The 26032-nt window shown below is 37.6% G+C and overlaps 2 protein-coding genes and 1 pseudogene across 2 annotated transcripts; all 3 read right to left on the bottom strand.

The window, feature by feature from the left end:
- Window positions 384-1151, bottom strand: Olfr185-ps1 (olfactory receptor 185, pseudogene 1; annotated as a pseudogene).
- Olfr186 (olfactory receptor 186) lies at window positions 5211-6215 on the bottom strand. The gene has a single exon (NM_146321.2). The coding sequence runs from the start codon at window positions 6191-6193 to the stop codon at window positions 5264-5266; it is 930 nt and encodes a 309-aa protein (NP_666433.1). The 5' UTR covers window positions 6194-6215; the 3' UTR covers window positions 5211-5263.
- Window positions 6216-14067: 7852 nt separating this feature from the next.
- On the bottom strand, window positions 14068-18037 carry Olfr187 (olfactory receptor 187). The gene is made up of 2 exons (NM_146322.2): window positions 17924-18037; window positions 14068-15040 (listed from the first exon to the last, which is right to left on the bottom strand). Exon 2 carries the CDS (start codon window positions 15021-15023, stop codon window positions 14097-14099), a length of 927 nt encoding a protein of 308 aa, NP_666434.2. The 5' UTR covers window positions 15024-15040; window positions 17924-18037; the 3' UTR covers window positions 14068-14096.
- Between the last annotated feature and the right edge of the window lie 7995 nt (window positions 18038-26032).

The following is a 26032-nucleotide window of genomic DNA, read 5'->3' on the forward strand; positions in this document are numbered from 1 at the left end:
TCTTATCCTCATTCTTAATAGCTGAGTAGTATTCCATTGTGTAGATGAACCACATTTTCTGTATCTATTCTTCTGTTGTGGGACATCTGGGTTGTTTCCAGTTTCTGGCAAACACTGGACCACCAACTAGGCAGCATACACCAGCTGATATGAGGCCCCCAACACATATACAGCAGAGGAATGCTAGGTCTGGGTTCAGTCAGAATGCACCTAACCCTCAAGAGACTGGAGGCCCCAGGGAGTTTAGAGGTCTGGTTAGGGTGTGTGGTAGCTGGTGGGAACATCCTCCTAGAGACAGGGGTGTGGATAAGAGGTATGGGATGTGGAACAGTGGGAGGGTGGACAGGGGTGATAAAATCTGGAGTGTAAAAAAATAAATAAATGAAAGATGAAAATAAGGAAAAAAAAAGAAGGGGGTTATAAGATAAAGACAAAGATACAAGATGGATTCCACATGTGGAGAAGTCTTTATCTCCTTGAAAGACTTTTTTTTATGATTATAAATTTAATACATGTATAAGAGACTAGAGCTGTCACCAGGATGACTACTTGAATAGAACCATTTAAAATAAAGACCAGTACAAAGAATAGGAAATCTTTAACAATGGCATAATATCACAATAAAAGTGATGTATTATGCTGGAATTACAGAAATTTAACTTCAATAAAAAAATCTCATGAATAAAGGCATAAAGAAAGCTACCTACAAATAACATAATGACTGGCCAGAAACACAATCTATTGTTAATAATCACTAGATAGACATCTGCAGATAACAACATAACAATCATATGCCATTGAAATCAAGAGAAAAAGTCATGATCATCCTGAGCAAAGTAAAAGAATTGTGTCAGGCTTTCTGAAAGAAGGAGATCGTTATGTTATAGAATAATAAAGGGACCTGTATTTTGGGTAACATAGTGGATGATACCCAAGTATCTACAAAAGCTAAGCTACTAAGGAATAAATACGTAAAGATTTGGAAGTGAGGATCTTTCCAGGTGAGAGTGATTCTTTGATCAATATTTCTCGGGATGATAATGAGATACGTCACAAAAACAAGTAAGAAAAGCAGGATTTTCCCACTGAGCATGTTATGTAAATCCTGCTAGGGCAAACTCTGTCAGCAGTATTGCATCCTCACTCTCCATGGCTACACCAGATTTCCCCCCCCCCCCTAAGGTGAAAAGAAGTGAGAATAACAAAATTTCTTAAACATTAGAAAGAGTAAAGAACTAGTTAAAAAGAGTCAAAGATTTTCTATGGAGATGCATGTAAATACACAGTTCATTTACAGATGCAAAGAATTTACTCTGAGTTAAATGCAAATTTTAGTTTCTTGTATAACTTCTGTACTGACTCAAAATTTATTTTAAGTTTTAATTACAAACTTTGTGTTATTCATACATATAGTACTGCTAGCCAAATATTCTCTGCATGCTTTTTATTTTTTTATTTATTTTTTTCTTATTTTGGTTGTTATAGAAATTGGAACAAAATTACTAAAATCATCTTGTTAATTTTGGAAACATAAATATCAAATAGGTAGTCAAGTGACCAAAGATTTGGACCTTACAGAATGGTTGATACACACACAACTTGGAAACAAAATAACAAATGGAACAACTTTCCAAAATCCTCTAAGACTAAAGACGTTTTAGGGTTGCCAGCTTGCTTTTGACTTGAAGTTCTATAGGATATACAGATAGTTCTAATCACTGTCAGTTTCTGAGTCCTGCATCCTGCTTATCTTCAAAAAAGTTTCAGCTAAACATACTTCTTATTGTATCTATCTGTCTGTCTGTCTATCTATCTATCATCTAACATCTATCTATTTTTTTTTTTTCACACAGGGTCTCACCATGCAACTCTGCCTGACTTTAAACACACAAAGATCCATCCACCTTGGTTCTTTCCTGAATGCTGTTCTTAAAGGTATATGCCACCATGCCTCAACCTCCTTTTCTGAATACTTAAGTGGAATCTGTGTTTTCTAATCTACAAATGTAATGTACCCAAGTAATACTGCATTTCTTGGTTTGCCACATTACTGGAGAATCTTTTCATCTCCAACACTTCTTTATATAAAGAATAATGTCAAGTCAAATGTAAAAACTGAAACTAGTTCTATAAATAATCAATAATTTGAATTTGGGTTTGGATGGGCTTAGTTCTATGAGTTGAGGTATAAGTACATTTATATTATTATGATTAAACAAATTTTAACTTTTTAATAAACAATATGACTATTATAAACATCATTTCTCTTTTGATCAATATCTTGAAAGAAATCAAGAAGTTTAAAAGTCCTAGGTTCCGTCAAGTAGGAAAGCCCAACTTTAACACAAATGTGAGAAAAATATGGGCAACAGCGTTCCCGTGCAGACTCATTTCGAGGCTGCATTTCTCAAGCTAAGGATAGGTTTTATGTACTAATATATTGTCAAAACAAGACCTCTGTAATTAGAGAAGTATGGGCTTTTACCAAAAGACAATGCATGAAGAAATTGATTCCCTAAGAGATTCTGTGGGGAATTCCCTTTAGGACAGTGACTGCTCTCCTAGGCATTGTACAGATGGACCATCCATAGAGAAACTCCAACAGTTCCACTGGGTTTTGCAGCCTTTGGAATTGTAAACAAAGTGACTGCACACCATTGTGCTTTTATTTATTTTTTTATGTTTATATTGGTTATTTTATTTACTTACATTTCAAATGTCCCATTTCCCATTCTCCCCTCCACAAATCCTCATACCATCCCTCCTCCGCTTTGCCTATATAAGGGTGCTCCTCCACCCACCCACCCTCTCCTGCCTTACCCCTCTATCATCCCCCGACGCTGGGGCATCAAGCCTCCACAGGACCAAGGGCCTCCATTGATACCAGACAAGGCAGTCCTTTGCTACATATGTAGCTGGAGCAACAGACCCATCTATGTGTATATACTCTTTGGTTGATGGTTTAGTCCCTGGGAGCTCTGGTGGGTCCAGTTAGTTGATATTATTGTTCTTTCTATGGGGTTGCAATCCCCTTCATTCCTTCCCCTAATTCTTCCATTCCGGTCCCCGGGCTCAGTCCTATGGTTGTCTGTGAGTATCTGCATCTGTATTGGTCAGGTGCTGCCAGAGCCTCTCAGGGGACAGCTATACTAGGTTCCTGTCAGCAAGCACTTCTTGGCATCAGCAATAGTGTCTGGTTTGGTGTCTGCTGATGGATTGGATCCATCCCTAGGTGGGGCAGTCTCAGGATGGCCTCTCCTTCAGTCTCTGCTCCATTCTTTGCCCCTGCATTTCCTTTAGACAGGAACAATTCTGGGTTCAAATTTTTGAGATGGGTGGGTGGCAACATCCCTCAACACGCCTAAAATATATATTATATTAAAATTTTTTGATTTTTTCTACCTAAGGATAGAATTTAGAAGAAGACTTGACAAATCTCTGCATCAAGTAGATAATGTCTGGTATGTTTAGACAAATTTTCATTTATGTAGAAGATATATTCTTGCTGCTTTGAGTTATGTATCTCTGAACTAATCTAAGTGTGATTTTAGTAAGGTCAAAGATCTAGATGCACTCTTGGTGCCAACCCCAGATGGAGCTGTCAGAGAATGCTAGCTCAAATTACAGATGGACAGCTTTACTCCGCTTAAATCTAATGGGAAAGTGTACTAATGAATGCCAATGAGATGGAGCAGGGCAAGAAATTAGAGAAAGAATCTCGATGGCTGGTGTTTAGAGCTCTGCTTCCCAAATATGACTACCACCAAGCTAGTAAGAGAGAATGTTTTAAAACTGCAGATTCTCTTTCAGTAGTGGAGTTGGGGTTCAGGCACCTTTTTTTATTCTACAGTGATCCTGTGGACACTCACCAAGCACAGGCATAACCAGAAAGGTGTCAACACTGAGTAAACCAGTTGCAAATGTGCATTTCCTAGGAAGAGAGAAGCAGGCAGCTGTGCAAGTTTTCCATGGTATGTCAGTGACTGTGTAGCTCCAGTGCACAGGAAGATTTGGAAAAATTATACATGATAATTAAAAATACAGAATTTCCCATAAACATTCAATAAAAACAAATAGCTTAATTTTTTGACTTATTTTTGGATTTATTCAAATTTGAAACTTGCATACAGGTCTGAAATTTCTAACACAGTAAAATATGATTTGTTTAAAAGCAATCAGTGGCCATTTTTTCGAAGATTTGCCAAATCAAGAGCATTTCCTTTGTATTGTGCAACTTCTGTTTCTTTAAATCCATACAAACATAACTCTTCCATTTTATTGTTTAGCTCCTGACCTATCGAAGTTATGTGCACTGCTTGATAACACACACAATGACCTAGTCAAGAATATGTATGATATAATTGAAAACAACTATATGAAACCAAAAATTATGTGTGATAAATATGGGGAAATTTGGAGGGAAAAAATAGAGTAGTTATCATATGGCCTTGTATTGCAGTATAAAATTATAAAAAGTAATAAAAATTTATATAACTAAAAGTATGTAATATCATTAAAATATATACAAATAAGAAACCAAAACAATATCAAGTAAGGTAACCCTCCTTCCAACAAGAGGCCTTTCAAGACATCATTAACAAAGAAAAGATAAACTTCTCTCCCCATGGGCAGAATTGGCTAAGTCAAGAGAATGTTCATAGAGTCTGCCCTTGCCTTTACTGTAATTTTTTTCATGACTGCATTTCATTCTCTCTTGACTTTTTCCCTATGACACATGGCATGAATTTCTATAAGAACTAAGAGTCAAAGGAATAACTTTGGGGAAAAAGTATGAAGAGCTGTTTGATTTCCTGGGATTTTTTTTTTAATGTGCTTAAGCAAACAGGAAGCTAAGCATACAAAGGATAAACAAAGTGCTCAATCCAGACAGCCCTGGTGGCTGTGGCATGTTTTCTACCTAGTCGTTTGGAAAGAACAGTGATGCTTTTAATAACTAGGGAATTAGTAAAGCCACGCAGAAGAACCCATATCCAGTGGAATGTTTTCTTTCTTTTTTATTTAGCATGACATGAAAACTTAATGAGATCCTCTCACATTTTCAGAGTAGAAATCTCAACATTTTAAGAATTTTATTAGATATGTCACCTTATCATTGTTACAATACTGAGACTCATTTAATCAGAGTGTAAAAATGTGATGATTATAATTTCAAAAATCTTTGAACATTTTCTAAAACAAAAACATACCAACCTGGCAAATTCTGTGGCTGTTTTATGGTGAATGGACAAAAGACGTTCAAACACTAAACATGCCTCTCTAATCTTTTTTTCAGTGAATCTGTGACCTGCTTGTTTCTCAGGCTGTAGATAATTGGGTTTAGCACAGGAATTATGACCGTGTAAAACAGAGAGTCCATCATACCTTGACCATCTGTTTGTTGAGATGCAGGAAGCACATACATGAAGAGAAGGGGCCCATAGTATAAAGACACAGATAAGAGATGGGCTCCACAGGTGGAGAAGGCCTTCCTTATACCTTGGAGAGACTTCATTTTTAAAATTGTGAACAGTACGAGTGTATATGAAACCAGAACAGTCATAATGGTGAATACCTGTATTGAACCAGACAAAATAAATACTAATAGGAGATTAAGAGTAGGATCAGTACAGGAAATATTATACAATGGTATAATATCACAATAAAAGTGATGGATTATGTTAGAATTACAGAAGGTTAATCTGAGTAAAAACAATACATGAAACAAGGAATGAAGAAAGCCACCTATGAATACTGAAACTAGTAGGCGGATGCATAGTCTATTGGTCATAATAACCGGATAAAGTAATGGTTTGCATATGGCTACATAGCGATCATAGGCCATTGTACCCAAAAGAAAGCATTCTGTGGTCCCGCCAAATGCGAAGGCAAAAAATTGTATCATGCACTCGGAAAGTGATATCATCTTGTTCTTGGATAACAAGTCAAACAACATATTAGGAGTCACTGCGGATGATATCCAGGCATCTACAAAAGCCAAACTCCCAAGGAAAAGGTACATAGGGATATGCAGGTGGGGGTCACTCCAGATGAGAGCAATCAGACCTAGGTTCCCCACAACAGTGATGAGATATATCATCAAGAATAGTAGGAACAGGGGCACCTGCAGCCCTTGATGATCTGTGAGCCCTGTGAGAACAAACTCTGTCAGCAATGTTGTATTCCCGTCTTCCATGTGCTGCTTACTGGACATTGCCTGAAATGAAATAAAATATGCATAATGGAGCATTCAGTCATATTTTAAGGTTAACATGGAACAGGATTTGATATGAAGTCACATCTTTACCAGAACAGTCCTTTAATTTTTCAAACCTTCTGGAATTGGGATTACAGGTGACTGAGCCACCAACCTGGGACCTCTCTGCAAGATCAGCAAGGACCCCAACCTCCAAGCCATCTGAACAGTCCCAGTTCCTCAATTTTCTATTTTGGCACTGATTTCCATTCAGTTGACTCAGTTTCTATGTTAAACCAAAGCCCAACATATCCAAATGGGAAAGAAGAAAGACATAGGGACACATATTAATCACAGTGATCAAAGAAAGTAGCAGGAGTGAAATGAGAAGGTTGCATATTGTGAACAATAAAAAAGAAAGAGGATAAGAATAGTTCAGAAATAAAGTGCCAAGTGCAAAAACGATGTGCTAGGACAGTGGTTCTCAACCTTCCTAATGCTGCTACCCTTTAATAGAGGTCCTCATGTTGTACTGACCCCTACCCATAAAATTGTTTTTGATGTTACTTTATATCTGTAGTTTTTCCACTTTTAATGGATCATAATTAAATATTTGTGTTTTCTGATGGTCTTATTTATCCCTGGAAAAGGATTGATCAACTCTCAGATGGAGAACTGCTGTTCTATGGAAAGAGGGGAGAGGGAGAGGGAGAGGGAGAGGGAGAGGGAGAGGGAGAGGGAGAGGGAGAGGGAGAGGGAGAGGGAGAGGGAGAGGTAGAAACTGCTAAAGCTGAAAATACAGCGATTGTCGGTGGCTTCAGCAAGAAGACTTTCCTTTATTGAATAGAATTTAAATTATAGAATAGCAAGGTGTTAATGTAAAAGGAATGGCATGAGAATAAAAGAAAAATGAATGATACAGTACACTCCATCAAGCACAGAGGGCAGTAGATCTGCCTGACTCTTCTGTAAAATATTTAAGGAAGTTCTCAAAATGAAGAGTAGGCAGTTAAAAAGAAATCGAGATTAAACAAAGAAGAAAAAAAAGAGTGACCAAAAAAAATCTAAATTTATGTGAAACAAAAGGCTATGAAAATTGGCAGAAGTAGCAGTCAGAAGTTGGTAACTACAGTAAAGGTAAAGCACGGAGGGAGAGAGAGAGAGAAAGCATTAAAGGTTCACAGAGCAAAATAATGGGAAAAGCTCCGAGGTCTGAGGGGAGCATGTGCCCTAACCATGTGTTCATTAACATCTGTTTTATCAGAATCCCTTCACTTTATTTAAGTATGCAAATCTATTTTATGGAATTTATTTATAATGAAAAGGCTTCAACTTGAATTTTTCCCTTTTTTGTAAGTATAGTGATAGTGTCTGAAGGTTCATTCTACACTTTATCTCATATTTTATATATAACAAGTGCCAAATATTGACTAGATGCAGATTATATAAAGAATATGTCAAACCTTGCACATATAAAGTGAAATTTTATATTGAATGAGTTTGCTTACATGCTATCCCAAATTACAAAATTAATGGAAATCCTCAAATAAAATGTGTAAGGTATCTTTCAAATAAATATATATATGTGCATATATATGTGTGTATTTTGTGTACACATGCATATAGACAAATATACGCACATTCATTTAGATATATTCTCCTATGAACATATAATTACTACTATATATAAATTACTCAATTATACTTATACAAAAATTTTCCAGTTTTCATCATAAAATTATAACATGAGGAACCATGAAAGAATTACTAATTAATAGGTATTTAATAGGTAGATCTTCAATTTAAATCAGAAATTGAAATGGTCTTTATATCAGAATTGTCTAATTATTTCTTATACAAGAATAATGTCATCAGTCTGAAAACTGACCTTTTAAGCACTCATATTTTATCTCAACACAACTGATAAGGTTGTTATAAATATGGGGGGTTGATAATAAAACTCGTTACATGGAAGAGTTAATGGCCATTTTCTTGTTCATATTTTAGTCATAAAAATAAAACATACAGATTTTCAATTTTTGCTTTTCAAAAATACCCCCTGGAAATTTTTGCGTTTTGCATATAAATTCTAAAATTACTATAAATTTGTAGACTTTAAACATTGTAAATTTTAAATCTTCCTTACAAAGATTAATATTTTGAAATGTTTTCAACATTACCAGTATCTTCTAAGGAATTGTGGAAATCCTTTAAATGTTTTGGAACTTTTCAAAAGCAGAAATAACACATGACAGTGCCGACATGAGGAGACGTGTAGTTCACTGACTCACTTGGAGGGCGCACTTACAAAGCTAAGGAAAACGCTGTTTACATCACTGTTCCTGCAACACAGAAGCAACCAACTGCACACTTGTGCATCTTTTTTCCTAGGGAAGAAGATATGAAGAACTGAAATTCCCCTCAGAATGCCTTAGGATTCCCTGTAGGATAAGGGAAGATCATCAACTGGGCATTGCTGATGGTGTGCAAAATTCAGGTCTTCCCAGAGGATCGATAAATATCAAATCACTCTGAGCAAATCTAGCTTAAAAAATTAAACTTACACAGAATGCCATTGTATTTCATCATCAGTGATGTGCGGGATGGCTTTATGGCAACTTTGGTTTCAATATAAGATTGAATGTAGTGAGTGCTTTGATGTTATGATATCTGTACTAATCAAAACATAACTGTAATTAAGCAGCTGTATACATTTTCTACAAGAGAAAATATTTTTTAAAAAACATTGTCCTGCTAATAAAAATAACAACTTACATTCGAACATGTCTTAAATTTCTTAATTTAATCGGGAATTTGAAAAAAATTACAATAATCCATGGGGAAAATATCAGAGGAGAAACAAAAACAAATAGTATAGAGTAGCGGCCAATAACCATGCTATCCAAATAGGTCTATGAATTTGAAAATGTGAAGACCGACCAGTCACTTATAGGTGATTCTAACTGCCATCCCGGGAGAATTTATTTGAATGAATAAGATTTTAATAGATATTGTATATTCAAAAGCATAATGTGTGAGAATGTGTTTATATGCAAATGTGTATACATATGCATATTTCTATAATAATGTTTTTGTAACAGAAATATCTCATAATAATAACATCCTTTATTTCTTGAACTGATCATAATGTCAAAACCTGTATTATAGCTTTCTAATATAAATCATTTATTTCCTTTTCCTCCAGCAAGTGTATCTTCTGATCATGGTACTTTAAAAGGCATGGTAACTCGATCCGTGAGAGTTCTGAGCCATTAGTGTTACTACCTGGAGAGACTTGATAAATTATTTCATTGAATTTAATGACATGAATTTATTTATTTTTAGAGCCTATTTCCTAATCCATATACTAGTTTTAAAGTTTTACTTGGTATAACTTACTGTAAATAATCTAGAAATCACTTAAAGTTCAACGTATCATCTATGCTCCCGGAGTACCAGCTAATCAGGAATTGAGAAGTCAAGGTAACCTGAGCAAATAGATTGGGGATGGCCTGGACAACATAGTGAAAAAATGTACTACTGGAAGACTAAAACAGTTAAAATGTATAAAGTGCACAAGGATTTTTAATTATGATAGGTTATAATAGACTATATGCAAATACAAAGACATTTTCTGTAGTGGTCTTGATTATCCACATACTTTCATATTCAGGAGAGGTCCTTGGAACTATCCTCTTCAAATACCAAGGGATGACATCATGCTGATAAAACTCTGAAGTTAAGTTGCTAGTACATTTAATTTTACAAAAATGTACTTTCGTGTGATAAGCTGAACATCCTCACAGCCAGTAAGCATCCACTGAACAACAAATAATGATACCAGCTATAAGGTTTTATCTTGTGAGATAGGACCTAATTTTAATCAAATAGTTGGTCACTTCTGTGGCATTCCCATCATTATTGCACTCTGGGGCGTATCCAAGCTAGCCATTACTGTAGCTCTCAGGTTTCACTATTGAATAAAATTGATGCTTATTTTCCTCCTCCTGTAGTTTGTATAGCATCTTGCAGTACCAGGAAAAATAGCCAATAGGGATGAAGTGTCCACGTCAGTACAAGCTTCTATAACAGAAGTATATTGTAGCTTAAACTATAGTCTTACCATCAAGTGCTAGGGGGTTAACCAATACTATTTACAACAGTCTTAAGTCTTTGGGAACTCTCTGGCCAACAATTCCAAAGGAAGACACTCACTTCTGTAACTGAGACTTTTTTTTTATTAACACATGGTGTCCAGTAGAGGTATTATTACCCCATTACAGGGTAATTCTATTTTATGTGCTAGGAAGCTTCTACAGTAGTATGTAGGTTTCCAAATTATTTCTTCAGAAAATCATTTACTTTATTTATCCCCCTTTATGTTCCATCTTCTACCCTAACTTCCCTTCCCCTACTCCAATTTATCTTCTCTATTCCAGAATACTGAAAAAAAAATTACAATCTCCATATCTATGAGCTCACTGGTATAGGAAGGGCTTTCTCAATAGGACTTCAACAGCTCAGGCACTAAGACTAATGATTAATAAATAGGACTTTAAGGAATTAAAACACTTCTGTACTGCCAAGTACATTGTTATTTTACTGAAAGGGCAGCCTACAAAATAGGAACAGATCTTTACCATCTGTACATCTTACAGAGGGCCCTTATCTAGAATATACAAAGAACTAACAAACCTAAACATCAAGAAAATGAACAAGACAATTAAAAACTGGGGCACGGATCTAAAAAGATATTTCTCAAAGGATAAAATAAAACATCTGAGAAACACTTCAAGAGCATCCAACATTCTCAGGCAACAAGGAAATAAGGTTAAAACAACAATGAGATTTCATCTTATCCCAGTAAGAATGTCTAAGATCAAAACTACAAATGATGACAGATGTGGGTATGGATGTGTGGAAAGGGGAATACTTATTTCCTACTGGTGAATGTACAAACAAGTAGAGTGGCATTGTGAATGTTCTACTAAAAGCTAGAAATTGACTAACACATGACCTTTCTTGGTCATATACCAAAAGGACTCTTCATTCTACTATAAGAACATCACCCATAGTCATTGTGCTACTATTCCTACACTAGGAGCTATAGTATTACTGAATTATAAAATTCAGTGAAAGGAATTAATTACATTTTTAATAACTGGTGCTTTTGACACCCACTAAACTTTCAGAAGTACGCATCATCTGAAAAGGGTCAGAGAAAGAAAGGGTATATCAAGGGCAAATAAGACACATGAACATATGTTCAACACTTTCTCATAGTCAGATCTTCAGAATAAAGACAGATTGAAATTCCTTTCCTGGACAAGTCTTGGATTTCACATAAGTATTAGTCTTTCAGTGCTTCTCAAGCTTCAGATGTGTTCCCTCAAGGGAACCACTGAGAATACAATGATGTGCAGGCATCTTGGGATCTGGGTCTCTGGAATTATACCACAGTACTGCCCGTTTTAAATACTTACAATGCTTTAATCTTTCCAACTGTTTCTCTATAATGCTTTGCAACAGTGTATCAAAAATTCAAGTTTAATAAAACTATCATTTTAGCCGTATGGTACTTATATCTACCAAGATAAAACAGTGGCAGCGACAAGAGTTTGAATGGGTGTGCAGCAACTGTTCTAAGCCAAGTATTGGATTTGTGCTTATTCTTTTATATTTGTTTTTAATGTCATGTGTGTGTGTGTGTGTGTGTGTGTGTGTGTGTGTGTGCCACAGATCAAAAAACAGTCAGTGCTTTTATCCTCTGAGCCCAAGACTCCAGCCCAAGTCTTGGTTCTTAAGGGTTAGCAACAAGCATTTACCAGGAGAGACATCTCACCAACTGTGGACTCTATTTTCATTAAAGAGAGTGACATACTGCATTTTGTGTATTTGTGAAGATGGGACAATAATGGTAGGGATGGAACAAGCTATGGCAGGCATTCTGTGTGAAGAGAACTTCTGAGGGAGAACAAGTACGTAAGACAATAGGGTAGGTCCAGAAGCCTGTCAGCGATGCATTTTGGATATGACAAAATTATCATTTGGAGAATCGCGAAAGAAGAGACTTAAGAGTTAGAGTAGGTTTCACTGGAAAGGATTTCAAATCACACCAGTGTGAGAAATTCATGGTAAAGAAAAAATGTAAATATGCCCATATCAGCATATAGAATACATCTCTATAAAATGTATGCAAATGAATATAATTAGATATTAATAAGGTATGTGCAGACAGCCTTATAGTTATGGAAACACTTTAAAATGTTAAAAAGTTGTTTGATTTCATTTGTTTTGGCTATGAAAATTTACCTGGAAGCAACATCTGTGAAAGAAGAGAGTATCGGCAGCCTGGAGGATATAAGAACTACAGTTTTACATAAGCAGAAATGAGTGGATTCTATAGCAAGTGCCTCCGCTGCATTGATAGCATTGTGCATGGTATTTCAGTGATGATAAAGGAAGGCATGGTGGAACTGTAGATGGATAACTCAGGAGGCAATGAAGAGTTGTGCAATGTGTGCACAACACAGGAAATTTCTCTCTCTCTCTCTCTGCTCTCTCTCTCTAACACACACACACACACACACTTGTACACTCACTTGTATGTTGTGTTGTCATTTTCACATTTCTCCTAAAATTCCTATTGTTCTACAATACTATAATGTGTTACATTATTTAATATTTGGTAATACACACTTGGAGCTTTCACTTTTCAAATAGACATTTCAATAACTGTGTGCTACTGGAGTATTTCACTCAATAGTTTTAGTTTACTCAAATTAAAAAAAAATTGACACCCTTTCTTCCCCAACTTGTACTCTTTTCTGCACATTTCTCTCAACTTGTCCAATCAGCTGCTGGCTTTTGGAACTACTGCCATACAATATAAATCAGCACTGGAAATGGCCTTACAAGGTCATTGGACTATAATAGTGGCCTCTGTTCACTCAAACAAGAAATCTAAGGTCAGAGCATTGTTTTTACAGTTCTACCTCACTGTCATAACTATCTCCTTGCACTCTCTTTTCTGATTATTTCTCTGGTAAGTTTTAGATGGATTTGCTGTAAGAAGTAAAATTAATCATGTCCTAAAGAAGTGAAGTGAAAGACATGTCAGTGGCTACCCAAATGCCACAAATCTGTTTCTGCTCACTGAAATAAAAACCTGCTTCCTTCTATGCATTTGCAATAGACCACCAACCAAGGAGTGCACAGGGAGAGATCCATGGCTCCAATTACAATAAGTAGCAGAGGATGACGTTGTTTGACAACAGTGGGAGGGGAGGCCCTTGGTCCTATGGAGGTTTGATGCCCCAGGGTATGGGGATGCTGAAGTAGTGGAGTAGGAGAGGGTAGGTGGGTGGGGGAGTACCCTCATAGAGGCAAGGGGAAGGGAGGAGAGAGAGGATGTGGAATGGAGGGATTGTAGAGGGGTAACTGGGAAGTGGGTTATCATTTGAGATGTAATAGAATGATTAATAAAAAATAATAAAAAAATTAAAAAGATAAAAAACCTGCCTCCTCTGCACAGGTAAATGTAGTATTTCATGAAACTACGCAGCAGTATTGGTATCAAGAAAATAATATTCAATTATGTTTTATAGAAATATTACTTTTAACACTTAATATACTTGCATAGCTACACTGAAAAAGAGTAAATCAAAAGCTTAAACTATTTTCTGGTGAAATTATTCCTGTATGTAATAACATTTGTTAGGAAGCACTCATGTGCTTCTAATACATTTATGTTTTAAGGAGATTTGAGGCACTTATGCTTTTATTAGTTTGAGTTTTAAGTGAGTTACAACTGTAAAATATCTGTAGTGTAAACACATAGGCACATTTAACATTGACTGTTTTGTGATTATTTACCCAAATGTAACAGAGAGTTGCAAGAAATCTAAACATTTCTCTTTAAAAATTTTGCCAGTGAATCTATAACTTGCTTATTTCTCAAACTGTAAATAATTGGATTTAACACAGGAATTATGACAGTGTAAAACAGAGAGTCTATCATGTCTTGATCATCTACTTCTGAAGATGCAGGGTGCACATACATGAAGAGAAGGGGCCCATAGTATAAAGACACGGATAGGAGATGGGCCCCACAGGTGGAGAAGGCTTTCTTTATGCCTTTGGCAGATTTCTTTTTTAAGATTGTAAACAAAATAATAGTGTAAGAGACAAGGATAGTTGAAATAGTGAAAACCTGGATCGAGCCAGAGAAAATAAAAACAATTAGGTAATTAAGAGAAGTGTCAGTACAGGAAATCTTTAACAATGATATAATGTCACAATAAAAGTGATGTATCATGTTGGAATTACAGAAGGTTAATCTCAATAAAAAACCTTCATGAATCAAAGCATGAATAATTCCAGCAACAAAAGACAAGGCTATTAGCCACACACACAGACCATTGGTCATAACTACTGGGTAGAGTAAAGGTTTGCATATGGCTACATAGCGATCATAGGCCATCGCTGCCAAGAGGAAACACTCTGTGGTTGCACTGATATTAAATAAAAAAAATTGTGCCATACATTCAGAGAGAGTGATCACCTTGCTCTTACCAAAGAAGTTAAGAAGCATCTTTGGGACCACTATGGAAGAAATAGATGTATCTACAAAAGCCAAGCTTCCAAGAAACAGATACATGGGGATATGGAGGTGAGGGTCAGTCCAGATGAGAGTGATCAAACTGACGTTTCCCACAATGGTGATGAGATAGATCACCAAGAAGACCAGGAACAGAGGGATGTTCCACAGTGGCTGGTGACTGAGTCCTGTGAGAACAAACTCTGTTAGCAGGGTGGCATTCTTCTCCATGGCTTTGCTGGACAGTTCTGAAATGAAAGGCAGTGAATGTAAGAAATTACTTACCAACATTTATCAATTAAAAAACGGAGATCTGGACTTGAAAGGAATGCAGGTGTTTATCAGAAGGCATTTTAAATTTTATTTACCATTATATAATAAACAAATATAGCTAAATGAATTTAATTTTTAAAGGCATGAGTTGAATATTTTAAGGATTTTTTTTCAAACACTTTAAAATATTTTTAGTTATGTATATGTATGTTCATGTGTAGGGATGGTATATGTGCATGAGTGTAGGTACCCATGGAGATCAGAAGGGAGTGTAATATCCCTTGGAGTTGGATCTACAGAGATCCATAATCCTGCAAGCTGCACAAGAAGAATTAAGGTCCAGTCCCTTGCAAAAGCAGTACTGTTCGTAGCCTCTGGGACATCTCGCCAGTACTGGATGTCAAGAATGCTAAGCAATTAGAACACACTGACCATTTAAAAAAACATTCAAATGTTACAATAGGCGATAACATTAGAAAATTTTCACATTTTTTTTAAATTAAATATGTCTTGGTAGAGAAAATAGGTTGCTGGGAGGGAAGACTAGTGAAAAATATTCACTAGCAAACTATTGTTGTTGTTCTGAGGCTTCCAATTCACATCCTATATCTGAGTTATCTGGGGGCAATGTGCAAAATTTGGGAAACATTTCCGTAGAAACTGATGCAGGAACTTTAAAACGATGTTTAAAAGACTGACTTCTAAAAATCTCTAGGCAATACAAATTTGTGTGCAGTGATACAACCTTGAAAATGATGAGACAGCGAGAAGATTGATTTTTAAAAATTAGTAAATTAAGAGTGTACAGCAACACAGGACACCTGAGTGAGATGTCCAATCAAGGGCAGGGTTATCACTTGGAGACGGTATGCATATTCATTTAAACGGAGGTCAATGACTTTGTGAAGTGTGAATCTTCTGAAAATGCAGGTGACAAATAAGAGGAGAGACCAATAGCAAGTGGCGGGAAGGACGACAGAAGTGGCTACGGGTGGGATTATGTGTGACTTGCTTTTGCCAAGTACACAAAGAGAAGGAAATAGAAGCACGGAAATAAGTGCAAGAAGATTATGTGAACGACATTTTATAACAGAGGTGGATTGCATTTTCTGCTAAGCATTTGAGTCCTTTTCTGCCACATAGTAGAGGATGTCCAATGCTATAGAAGCCAGAGCTTTTGAAAATGACTTGCATTCTGGCAGGACATGCAGCAGATGTGTGTCCAGATGTAAATACATCCAGCTAGGTTTGCTTTAGAATAGCAAGGGGGAGAGACATCCAGATACAGAGTATTTGTAGTAGCAGAGGCAGCACACTGTGGACTCCAACCAAACAGTGTCTCCTGAGATTTGACCTGTAGAGCGCTAGGTCTACCAGCACATACAGCCTCAGTGGGTGATGTGCTGGCTTCCTATTTTAGCTATTTAGTGACTGTCTGGATGCCTGCTGTTGTTGGTCATTTTTCTTGCTGAATATTCAAATCCTCAAATTTGCACCTAAGAATGTGTTTTTCCTTGGTCATCAAAAGCACATGTATCCCCTACGAGAATAAAAAGAGACAGGACAAGCCAAGTGCTGGAAGTAGTGGCACATTTAACCCCTAATGCTTGAGAGTCTGAGGCAGGAGATTCCTTCTTTGGCTACAGAGCAAGAACCTCTCTCTAAATAAATAAAACAAAACAACAACAAGAAGTAAAATCAATTAGATAGCTGACAGGAGTGGTCCTTAAAATGGGACAGATACTAATGACGGCAAAATCAAGGAAAACGTTAGCAATCAAACTAAAAACACTGGTAGGGTAAGTGAAGAAACTGAGTGCTGAAATTAAGAATCTCTCAGGTGCTTTGCTGAGAAGAGCTGTATGTGACACAGGCAGTGTGAGAGAAGAAAAGGAATCGGTGGGCAGCAGGATCCCCTAAAGGGAACTGAAGAACATGGCCTCTGTCCATTTGTCTAGTGCTCTCATGCCTTGTGTGCAGAATGGCTATACATGTTTTAAATAAAAGGATAAGAAGGTCAAGAAATTAAGAGGAAGGAATCAAGAGAGAGAAAATAAGGACAGAACAGGGATGTTTGCGTGGATAAGAAAAGAGCCAATGGAGGAAGAGACATAGCACTGGAGTGACAATCACAAGCCATGGAGAGGAACTGTCATCAATTCTAAGTGTCTCTAGAAATCTTTCTGATTCTACTTGAGAACATTCTCATTTTCATTAATGTGGTTTTTTTTAAATTTTTTAGCAAAATAAAACTGGATGCTTTATTCCATGAAGTACCAAATAAAAGAATTAGAGATTCTCAAATAAATTAATGTTTCAATTTTAAGTGTGAGAATGGGTCATAGTGTCATGGAATGCTGTTCTCAGCATGTTTCCTATCTTTTTATAGATGAATGCTTATATAAAACAAACACACACAGAGATGAAACGTGTAGTTTATATATACTTTATGAGTCTCCCCTCTGTATCTGTGTATATGTTTTTAAAGTAAATCATTAGATGAAAATGAGAACATCAAGGAGTTAGAGAATATTCCCAAATAAATAAAATAGTCACCTTTACTGAAATTGCCATAGTAGTTTGCTATGCAAGAACAACTTAGTATTTTAGCTCATCATAACTAAACATTATAGCTAATAAACTAGGTAACAAAACATTTCTAACCATAAGAATTCAGGCTAAAACTATTCTGATTATTCATATTTAATGAGAAAATAAAATATACAGACATTGTTCTTGCTTTTTCTTTCTACACTGACCTAGAATCTGAAAAGGTTCTTAAATTATTATATATTTAACAGCATTTTAGCTGTTCACAGAAAGAATGCGGAATAACACAGAAATAATTTCTTTCTTACCTATAGCCTGGAAGAGGCTGAAGATATCTTTACTAAGTGTTAGGCTTTCTAAAGCAGAAACAAAGACAATCCTACAGGAAAGCAGTAGCCCTGGGAGCAGTTCCTACCACTGTGGCTCCTAGTGCAGTTTCCATTCTGTAAATGCAGAAAGTGTCTATATCATTTTCCCTTCAACACGAAAGTCAGGTGTGACCCTGTGTTCTGGAGGAGAAGCAAAGAGCTGAAATTCCCACCAGGAACTCCCGCATTCCCCATAGAGAAAGTGCAGCTGCAGTGCTGGGCACAGTGGACCGGACGCATGTGAGGAGTCTAAATGATCCCGTGAGGCACTGCAGACATTTACACCATAAATGTTTATTCACGGTGTCCAAATATGGCTTTCAGTATAGGAACTGAATCTTACGCCACCATATTTTAAAGCCACACTTGGCATTTCTGACAGGTTAGGTAAACTTTTATTTAAACAACCTCCTTAGGTTTGCCTACAATGCTTCATCACGCTGTCCTCATAGGAATATGCTGTTTTCCTTTGTTCTCACTCATTCCCTTCCCATCGTCCTCAGCGTCATTATTCTCATGACCCACAAGCACACACATGTAAATAAACACACACACACATATGTATACAGATAAATTATATGGAAGTTCTGTATATGAGAGAAAATACAGTCTTTGTCTCTCTCTCACCTGGTTCATTTCACTTGGCATAATGACTTCTAGTTGCATACATTTTCAATCGAATGTCACTGTTTTACTTTTCCTTATGACTGAGAATGTAAGTGTCATGTATTCATTTGTGGATGGAAACCTAGGCTGGAATAACTTGCTGGCTATCATGAAACGTGTAGCAATAAACCAAGATGCACAAGAATCTCTGTGACACCACGATTCAGATTCTTTAGTGCATATTTTCAACCACAGTAGAGAGGAATTACGTGTTATTTTCATTTTTAGTTTTTTGTTTATTTCTTCATAAGTTTCTGTTTCTACCAGCAGAGACCAGGCTTTCCGGTTTCTGCATGTCTTTCTGAACTTTGGTGGTCATTGGATTTCCTTTCTTTTCTTTTCTTTTCTTTTCTTTTTTTTTCTTTTCTTCTTTTTCTTTTTTGCATTGGATATTTTCTTTATTTACATTTCAAATATTTTTTGCTTTCCAGGTCTCCCCTTCAGAACCCCCCCCCCCCGTCCCATCCCCTCTCACTCTGCCTCTATGAGGGTGTTCTGCCACCCACCCACTCCCGTCCTCATCGTCCCGCACTGACATTACCCTACACTGGGGCATTGAACACCCTCAGGCCCAAGGGCCTCTCCTCTCACTGATGTCCAACAAGGCCATCCTCTGCCATATATGTGGTTAGCGCCATGGGTCGCTCCATGTGTATTCTTTCATTGGTGGTCCAGTCCCTGGGAGCTGGGAGGTGGAAGGGTCTGGACTGTTGACACTGTTGTTCCATCCATGGGGCTGCAAACCCCATGGTAAATTCCTGGCATTCACCTCTGTCTTTGACAGGCTCTGCCAGAGCTTCTCAGGAAACAGCCATATCAGGCTTCCATCAGCAAGCACTTCCCGCATCCACAATAGCTTCCGGGTTTGGTGGCTATATATGGGATGGATTCCCAGGTGGGGCAGTCTCTGGATGGCCTTTCCTTCAGTCTCTGCTCCACACTTTGTCTCCATATTTCCTCCTGTGAGTATTTTGTTCACCTTTCTAAAAAGCACTGAAGCATCCACATTTTGGTTTTCCTTCTTCTTAGGCTTCATATGGTCTGTGAGTTGAATATTGGGTATTCTGTATTTTGGGGCTAATATCCACTTATCAGTGAGTACAAACTGTGTTTGTTCCTTTGTGATTGAGTTACCTCACTCAGGATGATATTTTCAAGTTCCATCTATTTGCCTGTGAATTCCATGATGTTGTTTTTAATAGCTGAGTAGTACTCCACTGTGTAAATGTACCATATTTTTTTGTATCCATTCCTCTGTTGAAGGATAACTGGATTCGTTCCAGCTTCTGGCTATTAGAAATATGTCTGCTGTGAACATAGTGGAGCATGTGTCATCATTACATGTGGAGCATCTTCTGGGTATATGCCCAAGAGTGTTATAACTGGGTCTTCAGGTAGTACAATGTCCAATTTTCTGAGGGACCAGCAGACATTTCTTTAGGTACTTCTCAACCCTTCAAGTTTCCTCAGTTGAGAATTCTCCATTTCTCTCTATTCCCCATATTGTGTGTGTGTGTGTGTGTGTGTGTGTGTGTGTGTGTGTGTGTGTGTTTAACCTAAAGTAGAAAAAATTTTTATTATATATTTTCTTTATTTATAATTTAAATGCTATCCCCTTTCCCGGTTCCCTCCCTGAAAACTCCCATCCCCTCCCCCACCCCCCTGCTCACCAATCCACCCACTCCAGCTTACCAGCCTTGGCATTCCACTATACTGGGGCATAAAACCTTCACAGAACCAAGGGCCTCTCCTCTCCATTTTTTAATAGGGTCATTTGGTTCTCTGGGTTCTAACTTCTTGAGTTCTTTGTATATATTGGATATTAGTCTTCTATCAGATGTAGGGTTGGTAAAGATCTTTTCCCAGTCTGTTGGTTGACTGCTTGTCCTATTGACAGTGTCCTTTGCCTTATAGAAGCTTTTCAATTTTATGAGGTTCCGTTTGCTGATTGTTGATCTTAGACAGTGGTGTTCAGGAAATTTTCTCCTGTGCCATTTTGTTCGAGACTTTTCTCCACTTTCTCTTCTATTAGATTCAGTGTATCTGGTTTTGTGTGGAGGTCCTTGATTCACTTGGACTTGAGCTTTGTACAGGGAGATAACAATGAATCAAATTGCATTTTTCTATATGCTGACCTCCTGATGATAGCCATTATAACTATGGCAAGATTGAATATCAAAGTAGTGTTAACTTGTACTTCCTTAAAAGCTAGGGATACTAAGTATTTATTCTCTGTTTTATTTCTTCTTTGGAAAATTATCCCTTTAGATCATTTGTTGACTGGGTGATTTGGTTTTATGGTGATTAATTCTGAAGGAACCTTATGAGTATAATATCTGGCTCAGAAACCTTTTTATATAGGTATTTTTATTTTATTATATATATATATATATATATATATATATATATATATATATATATATATATATCACATTTAAAATGTTATCCCCATTCCTGGTTCCTTCTACGAAAACCCCCAATCCCCTTCCCTTCCCTCTGCTCACCAATCCACCCACTTCCACTTCCGGGCCCTAGCATTCCCCTATACTGGGGCATAGAACCTTCACCGAACCAAGGGCCTCTCCTCCCATTGATGAGCAACTAACTAGGCCATCTTCTGCTACATATGCTACTAGAGCCATAAGTCCCACCTTGTGTTTTCTTTGGTTGGTGGTTTAGTCCTAGGGAGCTCTGGAGATACTGGTTTGTTCATATTGTTGTTCCTCCTATGAGACTGCAAACCCATTCAGCTCCTTGGGTACTTTCTCTAGCTCCTTCATTGAGGACCCTGTGCTCCGTCTAATGGATGGCTGTGAGCATCCACTTCTGTATTTGTCAGGCACTGGCAAAGCCTCTCAGGAGACAGCTATATCAGGCTCCTGTCAGCAAGCTCTTGTTGGCATTCACAATAGTGTCTGGGTTTGGCAGTTATATATGGGATGAATCCCCAGGTGGGGCAGTCTCTGGATAGTCATTCCTTTAGCCTCTGCTTCACACTTTGTCTCTGTAACTCATTCCGTGGGTATTTTGTTCCCCCTCCTAAGAAGGATCAAAGTCTTCCTCTTCTTCTTTGGTCTTTCTTCTTCTTCTTCTTCTTCTTCTTCTTCTTCTTCTTCTTCTTCTTCTTCTTCTTCTTCTTCTTCTTCTTCTTCTTTCTCCTTCTCCTTCCCCTTCTTCCCTTTCCCTTTCTTCCCCTTCCCCTTCTTCCCCTCCCCCTCCCACTTCCCCTTCCCCTTCTTCCCCTTCCCCTTCTTCCCTTTCCCTTTCTTCCCCTTCCCCTTCTTCCCCTCCCCCTCCCCCTCCCACTTCCCCTTCCCCTTCTTCCCCTTCCCCTTCTTCCCCTTCCCCTTCTTCCCCTCCCCCTCCCCCTCCTTCTCCTTCTTTTCTTCTTCTTCTTCTTCTTCTTCTTCTTCTTCTTCTTCTTCTTCTTCTTCTTCTTCTTCTTCTTCTTCTTCTTCTTCAGTTTCGTGTGTGTTGGGAATTGTATCTTGGGTATTCTGAGCTTCTGGGCTAATATCCACTTATCAGTAAGTGCATATCATATGCATTCTTTTGTGATTGGGTTACCATACTCAGGCACTCAGGATGATACCCTCCATTCTTCGAGGTAACCAAAACATGATTTGAGGAGAACAAATACCCTCTAGAATTACTTCTATTTCAAATCAAAGCTTAACTATTCTCCTTATGCAAACTATGTATTAAACAACAGACATGTCAAGCTCCCTTTTCTAAACTGAAATTGGGCCAGGAAACCTGGATATAAAGGAAGAAGAATGCATATCATTGGTGTTCTTTGGTGATTGGGTTACCTCACTTAGGATTATATCCTCTGGATCCATCCATTTGCCTAAGAATTTCATAAATTCATTGTTTTTAATAGCTGAGTAGTACTCCATTGTGTAAATGTATCACATTTTCTATATCCATTCTTCTGTTGAAGTGAATAGATAAAGGCAAAGGTGTAAGATGCAGGAAGGTCCCTACTTCAGGCCAACAAATTTGAATGCCATCCTTTATGACCTTGGTTCTTATACTGGCTGGTTTTGTGTCAACCTGACACAAGTTGGAGTTATCACAGAGAAAGGAGCCTATGCTGAGGAAATGCCTCCGTGACATCCAGTTGTAAAGCATTTTCTCAATTAGTGATCAATGAAGGGAGGGCCCATTGTGGGTGGTACCATCCCTAGGCTGGTGGTCTTGGGTTCTATAAAAAAGCAAGCTGACCAAGCTAGGGGAAGCAAGCCAGTAAGTAACATCCCTCCATGTTCCCTGCATCAGCTCCTGCTTCCTGACCTGCTTGAGTTCCAGTCATGACTTCCTTTGGTGATGAACAGCAGTGTGAAAGCATAAGCTGAATAAATCCTTTCCTACCCACAAAAAACAAACAAACAAACAAACAAACAAAAACCAATGGAGTACTACTCAGCTACTAAAAAGAATGAATTTATGAAATTCCTAGGCAAATGGATGGACCTGGAGGGCATCATCCTGAGTGAGGTAACCCAATCACAAAAGAACTCACACAATATGTACTCACTGATAAGTGGATATTAGCCCAGAAACTTAGGATACCCAAGATATAAGATACAATTTGCTAAATGCATGAAAGTCAAGAAGAACGAAGACCAAAGTGTGGACACTTTGCCCCTTCTTAGAATTGGGAGCAAAACACCCATAGAAGGAGTTACAGAGACAAAGTTTGGAGCTGAGACAAAAGGATGGACCATCTAGAGACTGCCGTATCCGGGGATCCATCCCATAATCAGCTTCCAAACGCTGACACCATTGCATACACTAGCAAGATTTTGCTGATAGGACCCAGATATAGCTGTCTCTAGTGAGACTATGCCGGGGCCTAGCAAAGACAGAAGTGTATGCTCACAGTCAGCTATTGGATGGATCACAGGGCCCCCAATGGAGGAGCTAGAGAAAGTACCCAAGGAGCTAAAGGGATCTGCAACCCTATAGGTGGAAAAACATTATGAACCAGTACCCTGGAGCTCTTGACTCTAGCTGCATATGTATCAAAAAATGGCCTAGTCGGCCATCACTGGGAAGAGAGGCCCATTGGACTTGCAAACTTTATATGCCCCAGTACAGGTGAATGCCAGGGCCAAAAAGTGGGAGTGGGTGGGTAGGAGAGTGGGGGGAGGGAATGGGGGACTTTTGGGATAGCATTGGAAATGTAAATGAGGAAAATACCTAATAAAAATATTTTTTAAAAAAGGAGAAAAGGAAACAAGCACAGGGTAGGTGGACTGCCACAAGAGCCTAGCCTCTGAATTTCCCAGAGCTCTGTCCTTCTGTGGATGGTAGTAAGTGGGCTCTGGAGTCTTCTTTAACGCAGAGTAGCACTTTGGGACAGTTACCCACAAACTTTTCATCAATGAAAGACCGAAGTTATAAGACAACCATGATCACAGGAAAAACCAAAAATTTTAAATATGAATTGTCTGCCTAGAAAGATGCAGAGAGAATGTTCATGTGGCCACAGAGGTACGAGAGCCATGTAGACATGGGGTAGCAGGTGCGTGTTTCTGATGGTACATGACTTGGAAGCATGGTCAGAGGTTAGCCTCCAAACTTAAAGCAAGGCTCTAAAAGATGATCTAATGTGACAGGAACATATTCAGAGTTTCCTTTTGATCATTAATGTGAGAGCTTATCTACCAGCACTCAACCTTGGGGCTGGAGAAACAGTTTAGTAGTGGTTAGAGATAAGGCAGTATAGCAGGATTGAGAAGATGTGTAGTAAGAGTTTGCAAGGTACAGAGTGAAAAACTTTTATAGCGAGCTCCTCCTGGGCACTAGGGGGAATATCTGTGAAATTTTGGTATCCACAAAAGGGTAGAATAGGAAAAAGAAGGCTCACCCTTTACTTTTAAAGGGTGTGGAGATGAGAAATGCTAGCAAGGATTCACAAATAGAACATCAAAAGTCTATTTGTTTTAATCTTTTCAAGCAACTCACTGATATTATAAGATGTTATAAGATTATATCTCCCTAGAAATATCTTATTTTTATAATAACTTATTGACATTAAAATTGACTTACTTAAAATTAAAGTAGCTTCAAAAATATCAACATATTAATGATTTCCTTTTCCCATTGTCTTCATCTGCTTAATTTATAGATGGCCAAGACAATTTATTTACTATACTTCCATTTGTTTCTTCTGCCTTGCTCACAAACATGTCACCTAATAAATACCATATTAATAAAGTCTGTAGAAAAGAAGCTCAAAACATGTAAAGGCACTACTTTTCACTACACATGGAAACAGACTGAGTTAAGACATCTCTCTTTCTCTTTCTCTCTTTCTCTCTCCCTGTCCCTCTTCTTCTTCTCACTTCCTTCTCTATCTCTCCCTGATAAATGCATTTCCCAAGGCATAATATCACTGATACACTAATACAGAGAGAAAATATACAAGTTCTCAATAACTGGGAAAAAAAACTTCAAAAGGTTTGTAGATTTTTAAACCTATATTGTTTGTCATAATTCAAATACTTGAATAAAATATTTAAAACTGTGTGTTAATTTTCTGCTACTGTGGTAAAATTCCATGACCAATAACAAATTATGAAAGAAAGAGTTTATTTTGTCTCATGCTTCCAGATGGTTAGAATCTAAAATGATGGAGACAGGGTGGCAACTGATAGTTAGAGCAAGAATTTCATTTGACCACACTTCATTACCACATCAAGAAAGAGAAAGTGGGACAAAGTTAAAATCTTCAAAGCTCACTATCATCAAAATTTCTTTCCTGAAAGTTCCATAAAATCCACAACCAGCATCATCAACTGGGGACCAAGTGTTTACATAAAAATGCATGACCTCTGGAGGGACATTTGTCATCCAAACCACTATGGGTTACTCCCATAATCTTGTAGACCATCTCAAGATATAAGATGCATTTATTCCAGTTTTAAAGTCTCTATAGTAACTAACAGTCTCGACATGCTAAAGTGCAAATCCAAAGTCTTTTTTGAGACTCAAGGAAATTTCTTAGCTATGACCCCTGGGAAAAAACAAAACAAAACAAAACAAATACAAATACAAATACAAATACTACGAGTCTAATACATAATTTCACAGAATATACATTCCCGTTCCAAAATAAATGAGTCAGGGTATCATGAGAAATGGTGAACCAAAGCAAGGCAGAAATGGAGGAAGACATGTAGAAATCCTTAGATTGAGGTCTGGTCTGGGGATTTAGTTTAAAAAGACTTAGATGATTCTGCTCCTGCAGCTTTGCTGACTCCTAAAATGCATTTTCCTGAGCTGCTTCTTCTCTCTTTATGTATCTCTCCTTGACAGATTTCTCATGGCTCAGGCATCTCCATTATCTTGAATTTCTAGTGCAATTCATTTTGC

Source organism: Mus musculus, chromosome 16 (assembly GCF_000001635.26).
Source record: "Mus musculus strain C57BL/6J chromosome 16, GRCm38.p6 C57BL/6J".
Taxonomy (NCBI): Eukaryota; Metazoa; Chordata; class Mammalia; order Rodentia; family Muridae; genus Mus; species Mus musculus.

What these genes read in the sequence shown, in the direction of transcription:
- Olfr187 (NM_146322.2), bottom strand. Translation starts at nt 15,023, where the DNA reads ATGGAGAAGAATGCCACCCTGCTAACAGAGTTTGTTCTCACAGGACTC.
- Olfr186 (NM_146321.2), bottom strand. Translation starts at nt 6,193, where the DNA reads ATGGAAGACGGGAATACAACATTGCTGACAGAGTTTGTTCTCACAGGG.